The sequence below is a fragment of the Macrobrachium nipponense genome, chromosome 49 (assembly GCF_015104395.2).
Source record: "Macrobrachium nipponense isolate FS-2020 chromosome 49, ASM1510439v2, whole genome shotgun sequence".
NCBI classification, from domain to species: domain Eukaryota; kingdom Metazoa; phylum Arthropoda; class Malacostraca; order Decapoda; family Palaemonidae; genus Macrobrachium; species Macrobrachium nipponense.
The window spans coordinates 13,302,572-13,310,087 of record NC_087224.1 but is presented as its reverse complement, the minus strand read 5'-3'; the positions used below and the strand labels follow the sequence as shown (position 1 = coordinate 13,310,087).

General features: G+C 43.2%; 1 protein-coding gene across 1 annotated transcript in view; it reads right to left on the bottom strand.

Moving 5' to 3' along the window:
• Positions 1-1,117: 1,117 nt before the first annotated feature.
• The window catches only part of LOC135205342 (beta-galactosidase-like), a 7,472-nt gene continuing 1,073 nt past the window's right edge, over positions 1,118-7,516 (bottom strand). The window contains exons 2-13 of the mRNA XM_064235803.1: positions 7,209-7,384; positions 6,779-6,929; positions 6,332-6,395; positions 6,017-6,114; positions 5,266-5,449; positions 5,010-5,134; positions 4,547-4,640; positions 4,295-4,413; positions 3,606-3,806; positions 3,079-3,276; positions 2,016-2,273; positions 1,118-1,815 (exon numbers count right to left, since the gene is read on the bottom strand). Coding sequence (XP_064091873.1) covers positions 1,600-1,815; positions 2,016-2,273; positions 3,079-3,276; positions 3,606-3,806; positions 4,295-4,413; positions 4,547-4,640; positions 5,010-5,134; positions 5,266-5,449; positions 6,017-6,114; positions 6,332-6,395; positions 6,779-6,929; positions 7,209-7,384 — 1,884 coding nt within the window. The 3' untranslated portion in view covers positions 1,118-1,599. The remainder of the gene's footprint in view (positions 1,816-2,015; positions 2,274-3,078; positions 3,277-3,605; positions 3,807-4,294; positions 4,414-4,546; positions 4,641-5,009; positions 5,135-5,265; positions 5,450-6,016; positions 6,115-6,331; positions 6,396-6,778; positions 6,930-7,208; positions 7,385-7,516) is intronic.

Sequence of the window (7,516 nt, the reverse complement as noted above, 5' to 3'; positions counted from 1 at the left end):
TTTCCTACATGCCCCACCCACCCAACAACAACAGAGTAGTTTGTAGGCTTACTCTCCGAGTAAGCGAAGATACAGTAGGCAGTGTGTACCAATACAGTGTGTGTGTGTGTGTTTGCTTGTTTGTGGTGGGTAAGGGTTAGGGGTATTAAATCTTGTGAGAGAAGTCCTAATACCCAAAAACATCAGCTTCAAAAAACAACAAAGTTGAGATATGTTAGTCTAGTCTCTAGACCAACGCAGTACCATTTCTCATGATAAAAATGGGACACAGGAGAAATCCCTGGATGTAACTGAAGAGAAATTAGGCAAAAGATGTCTAGAAAAATAAAGGGTGGGGGTGGGGGGATGGTTGTAGATTCACGTGAAACTCTACCTGGTGTGTGATCAGATAAAGTTACCCGGTTATCTCCAGGTGATAAGATATACCAAGCACCCTTACACAAACAATGGAAGTTGTTTGCTTGCCTGCTTCATCGAAAACAGAACTTTTGCAGTGTCATGATCGTGCTGAATGAACAAACACTTCCTCAAATGCCATGACTAGGTCTTCCCCTCGTCAGCTCCCCGAGATTAATCCCCTGGGAGGGAGAAACAACTTAGGCCCACTGCCTGATTTGCATCTAATTAATACTTGTTGACTAATCGACTGTAGTGGGTTGCATCTAAATTGGGGTGAGAGAGAAGTAAAGGCAACTGATAAACTACTTCAAAGTGGATTATACATACTTGCAGAAACCAATTAAATATTTTATTCAACAATATTGAAAGCATTTGATTTGCAATGTGCCCTCATGTATGCCTACTGTGTTCAGTTTTGTAGATAACTAACTCAGGTGTCTGTATTTGACTTGACAGATCTTAAATCTCTTTTTCTCTTTATTTTTCTTATGTCGTTTGTCATCATTCCTTTTTTAATTACTGCATTTTGAAACGACAGAAGGAAATGCTAAGAATGATTAACAGACGAAGAACAACAACCAGTCTTAAGAAATCTCAAACAAAAGCATAAAGAATGACCATACTAGCTGGAGAAGGAATCCAGTATTTTCAAGAAACTGCCTTTGCAAGGGAAGATAACCTGAACTTCAAATTTAACCCCCAGGATAATGAAACACCATTATAACATCTCCATTTAAAGTATACTACAAAGAAATGACCACACTTCTAAATATAATTGATATGGTGATATCCCCGAGTTCTTTATTTTGTGCTATAGTGGCCTGGAATGTTGTTTTAGATGTGGGATTCTGTACACTCTGACCAGCGAGTTATACCTGGTTCTGCGCACTCATTTGATCATTGACACTTTCCCAAAGAGGCCTGGTTCCACAACCTCATTTAGGTAACTCTTCTGAAAAAGGCCTGGTTCCACAACCTGATTTATTCAGCAAAAATAAAAAGAGGCCTGGTTAACACAGTCTCGTTTAGTAAAAAAACTTTCTGAAATTGGTTTGCTTCTACAACCACAGCAACCTCATTTAGTCAACAACTCTTCTGGAAAGTTCTGAGGAAGAATCTAGTTTCACAATCTCACTGAATCAAGGACATCCTGAGACTGAGGTTCACGCCACAGTCCCGCAGGCTTGCTCGACCAGCGATTCATTCTGAGAAAGGCGTAGGTCCGGCAATCTCGTGTTTGTCCTGGAGAGTCACAAAGCAGTTTGACGTTAAGGCACACGGAGAAGCTTCTTGCTCCAGCACAAGAACAGAGTTGGTCCCGTTTTTCAGGATTCCTCGAGGAACGTAAAGGGTCACCTGCGGACCGACTTCCGGCCAGTAGCGACCCAAGTTAAAACCGTTCACCCATACTATTCCCTGAAAGAGTATTAATGGGGGTGACTGATTGTGAAATAAATATGAGGTGTATCTCACAAGAATGACAGAAATCATTGACCTACATGATATACACACTGGAGGCCCTTACTCATCCCAAAATACAATAGGCTGAAGACTCCCCCATAACATTTCATTTAAATTCATCATGAACAACATTTTGAAGAATATAATATACTAACCTTTCTCCATCCGTTTAATTTAAGAAAAGTATCCTGAGGGTGATCATCTTCATCTGGGATCACAAAAGATCCCTTGTAGAATGACATGCCACCCCGAGGCGTCCCCTGCAGCTCAGTACGCGCCAGTGGCTGTTCCACTAACTTTTTCGTCAGATGACTCAGAGTGGACAAAAGCCGTTTCGAGTGGGTGACTGGGATAGGAGTCATCCTCCAGTTCTTCAGCTCACGGTCCTCGAGGGTCGGTCTTGTCGTCAAGCCCTGCAGAGCATTGGGGACAAGACTCAGCGTTTACAGGTATTGAAGCTGTATCTCTTTGTAAAAGGACAATTGCTTGCACAGATCACCAAATCCCATTTCTACTTTCTCATGGGGCTCCCCTCCCGAAGTACTTGTTCTTGATTGACTGTAAAACCTTTGAGTCTTCACTGCATGAAGCAGCACCCCTATGGTTTACTGTGTTGAAAGACTCCATAGGAACCCACCCATCCCCTCCACAACAGTGCACAAATCTCTTTCCTTTAAAGGCCTGAGTACTTTTCTACAATCAGGAATATTGTGGCTACGTGTAAGTTTAGTCTGAAGCTGCATGACACTTTTCAAGATGAGTTACATTCTATATGGAAAACAGAAGGGCTCTCAGTTGAACCCCTGGAGGCACCCCATAAGACAAAGAAAGTAAAATCTAGAGTGAGGTACGTTAGATTACGTTATGTTGATGGTATAGTCATAACTTAGTGATTTTGTCCTTATAAAAACAAGACAGGGGCAATTATGAGGGTCAAGATACACAAACTGCACTGAGGTAACCCCAAAGATTGGCAAGACAGGGTAGGAAACAATCAATGAACTGAGCAAAGTGGTAAGCAAGTGCTACAAGGCTCCATGGAGGAGCAGCAACCACAGAAAAGACATCAGTGGCACCTAGGGATAGCAGAAAGATCTGGTGGATTGAGTGTATGGTTCAAGTTGCCTGTGATTCTAGTCTGAAATCAAAGTACAAAAGTTTGCTGTGGTGAGGTCCGTCAAGCTGAGTTGTCACTTATGAACAGACAGTTTTACTAACCTTGAAATCGTTGATACCTGCACCAAAGCACACACGTCCCTGGCTCTCCACGAGTATCGAAAGGGTCTGGTTTGGCAGAGACTGCAGGGGCAAGTCGAAGAGACTCGCCTCGCGGGACACCACCCCGACGTAGTGCTGGTCCACAAAGACGTAGCCTCTGTCGTGGATGTCGCTGATAGTGAGACGCGCAGGGTCGGGCTGTCGGTGGTAAAAAGGAGTCTTTTACTTTACTGCATTAATTATCATGAGATGTTACCTTTCAATGTCTGCCACAGGAACTCTTGTTCTAATTTCGTTTTCCCACAAAGTTTGCCACAAGAGTTTTTCTATCTTTTTAAATGTGAGTCGTTGATTGTATTCATTTAACTATTCCTTTGACTTCCCCCAAAACTCCGGTTATCAACGTCAGTTTACCTCCAACATCTGCTACAAGAATGATCCCACCTCATCTACAACTAGACATAGCAGTTATCTGACTTTCCCTAAAAATGGACTAAAGTGAACATCAGGTTGTCAGTTTCACTCACAGTTCTGAAGGGAATTATTGTCTCGTAGAGAACAAGTCCACTGGAGACAGACAACTCCTCAAATGTCAGGGGCCACGTAGCACTGACAGACTGAAGCACAGTTGCCAGCTGTAGCACACTGCCCAAGATTGTCATCTGGACCTTCCCGTAGCTGTACTTTGGTGACGGTGGAGGGACGTCTCCAGGAGGTAGAGGTAAATACTGAAATGATAGGATTATTTTCCTTATTATTTTATGTTTACAGTCACTGCACTGGTTATGAAAACAAGTGAAATGGAAGCTTTGTATCATCAGAGTGAATGGAATCTTCTGGATGCAGGTTTACAGCAAGACAACGGAAATAAAATGTAAGATTTTCATGATCTGCTTAAATTAATGTTTATATGCATCTGGGGTTTTAGGCAATTTAATGGCTACTTCTGACCAAATGATAAATAATAAACTCTAATCATCTGTCCGATGGAGGGCAGTACATGATATGATCTCATTTGAGCAATTTTCCAATGAAAATCATGTTTATCTAGTCTTGCTGTGAGAAAAGATTAGGAGCAACGTGTGAATGCAAGGGACAATGTTTTTAGCAGTTCTTTGCTATGATGAATACACCCAATGAGCTCTCAACAAACCATTTCAGGGCAATTTATCAATAACCGATGAAACGAACACATCCTAAAACAATCCCACCACACCTTCTGAGTGACATTTCTCAGCATCCAATACTTCTCGGTCGGGTCCCCAGCCTCAGACAAAGGCGCATCGTAGTCGTACGATGTCGGACAAACGAGAAACTTCGAGCCCAAGTTAGAACCTAAGGAAATAGTTTATCATAATGACAATATCCATCTTTTATGTGGAATGACTAATATCTCAATGCATCAGGAATCTGTAGAGTACGTTTTTACAAACAATCTGAAAAATGGGAAGGCATTATTTTTTCTTACCTGCCCCGAATCCAAATGAGGTGCCTCCATGGAACATGTACATGTTTATGGAAGCGTTGAGCAACAGCATGTCATCGAGGAACTGGGAAACTTTCTGTTGGGGGACAGGAATTATCATAGTCTAGTGATTAATGAATTCATTATGGTTTTGTAATTCTCGAATTGATCTGAATGTTGAGTACACTTAAGTTTGTTTTTGATTATATGGCAGTATGTTTAAAAGAGTTAAAAAGCTTAACTTTCAACATCTAAAGATCTACAGTTCTGATCAACATCAGTCACAGAAATCTTCTACCACAAATGGGCATGTTTTGGACATGTGATGAGAAAACGGGAGAGACCCCCTTCAGAATCAAAGAAAAAAAGAAAATGAGCAAAGAAGGCCAGATGGGAAGTCAGAGTTCAGGCAGATTGTGCACAAGAAAGAAGAGACTGGAGAGAACTCATTTTACAGCCAACTTACTTTTGCATCAACAGTACTGTGCGGGTCACCCCAGTGGTCCAACCACCCTGGATAATACTCGGAATTCACCAAGGGTCCACGAGGCTGGAACAATCTCTGGGACCCGAATGCCTTTTCCAAGTCAACTGCAAGAAAAGACAGACACAAAATCAGCATGAGTTTTCTGTCCTTGGCTTCTAAGTACGGTAATAAAATTTTGATGATGGGAACCAGCAAACAGAAGAAAACAGAAGGAAAAGGAGTGATCTACACTCACCTCCAGCCCCAAAGTCGACAGTAGAGAAGACATCTTGGATCTTGCCGCACTTTAAGAAGCCCACTCCACCTCCATCAGTCGTGAAGAGCAGAACTGAATCTCCAAACGCTTTGCGATACAGCGAGCGGAGGTGGGCTGTGTAAGCGTAATCGCAGGCTGGATAACTTCCATATTCATTTTCTACCTGAAAATGTAAGGTGCCTGACTAAAGTAATAAACGATACAATATAAGTAGGGTGTCTGGAATCACTGTGCCTTAAGACGGGTTAGGTAGGACACAGTGCTGTTAGGATGTGGTAAGAAGGACACAGTGTCCTTAGGATGTGTTAGGTGGGACACAAGTGTCCTGAGGATGTGTTAGGTTGGGATAGTGCCGTTAAGATGTGGTAGGTAGAACACAAGGTAGGACACAATACCCTTAAGATGGGTTAGGTAGGACACAGTGCCCCTAGGATGGGTTAGTTGGGACGTAGTGCCCTTAGAATTGATTATGTAGGACACAGCACCCTTAGGATGGGTCAGGTAGGAATCAGTGCCCTAGGATGGGTCTGCTTAGGTTTTGTTGGCTACTGCGTACTTTAGGTTAAATGACACCTGACATCTGCTAAAGTTACCCATATTTAAAAATTGTATGAGGTATTTGCATCTCAAAGTTGAGTTTGATGTCTGTAGGTAATCAATGTCGACAAAAATACAAAATTGTTGTAATCATTGACGTTAGTTGTAAATCCACACATTATGCAAAGCCCACCTGCATCATGATGATTGGCCCTCCATTTGCATACAGCAACGGCTTGACTTTTGGGAACATCACGTTCACGAACCAGTCGTCAACTTCCTTCAGGAACGCTGCGAGAAGAAAAGCAGCAAATAAAATACCGATCTCACAAAATAGCAAGTCTATCAAGCGCTTCTTCCATTGGCCTTCATGCCTCACTGAGCCCCACTGCTGCTTTGAAAGAATTATACGTTTGCAAAACTCACAAGAGACATATAGTGCAGTTGCTAGCAGCGGGGTATCCCAATCAGGCCCAAGAGGCCAGGAACTTTACAGAATCTTACTTACTTGGGTCACTTGTTCTCAGTCTCATGTCTTTGTTCTTCCTGAGCAGCCAGTAGGGCAGCCCTCCCTGCAATGGAAATGTGTGTGAAACACAATGCCTCATGTGGTGGAAAATCCCGGTTTGACCTCTATGCATGTCCTGAAGTCACTCTTTACACTGGCTTCTCAAAATTGGGAAAAGTGGAGCCAGGCATAGTTTAAGAAGTTGGTCAGTTGGGTGGAAAGAACTTATAAAGAGGAATTCTGCAAAGACCTCATTGTTGGCTGTAGTGGGTTGTGCATGACACAGTGCAAGCAATATCCTACTTCGAGGGATGAAGACGGAGCAAAACATACAAAAGTGTTCAAAGACTTCACAACTCTATCAAGGCCAACCAATCTATCCCCCTTAAAGATCTCTAAACAACAGAGGTGAGGCTGGCATCAAATAATCTTGCCAGGTACACTCACCATGTCTCTCTCGGCATCTATGTAGGGCCCAAGACGCAATATGACCAGCAAATCTTCTTCTTGAGCTATTCGGATGAATTCCTCCACATCCAGCATCCCCTCGAAGTCGTACGCATCCGGCTCGGGTTCGTGGCTGGCCCATTCCACGTAACTGTAAGAGATTTAGACCATTTCGTTGGGAATACATTTCGGGGCAGCCGACGGAGCTAAGATACCCTCAAGATATTATTCAAGAACACTGGAAACTATTTTCAGTGGAAGGTTTATATCTGAAGTGGGGAATCTATGAAGAGGGCCTCCTTTCCTTAGTAGGGTTCGAACCCCTACACATACTAAGAGCTGCAAGATTTGCCATTATGGGTTTAAAAAGTTACCTCACTCTTTGCACGCATGAGTTAGATCTGTATTAAGAAGCAGAAGCACAACTTACGTCTGGACGGCGTTGAAACCTGCCATCCGCAGCTTCCGCAGACGGTCGCGCCATTCCGAAGGCAGCACCCGGAAGTAATGGATGGACCCGGATATGTAGCGGAAGGTTTCGCCATCCTTCAGGAAGCAGTCGTTCTCGTAGTCGATGGTGAAGCTTCTGTTACCCGGAGACGCAGCCTGACAGGACACGTAAATAGAAAAGTAATGCAGCTGTGACTAGACTGAACTCTCTCTTTTCTAACCAGAGGTGTCTGTCTGCTGGCCTCACACCTGTGGCTTTTACATCTGCACCAATTACCGAAACTCCCC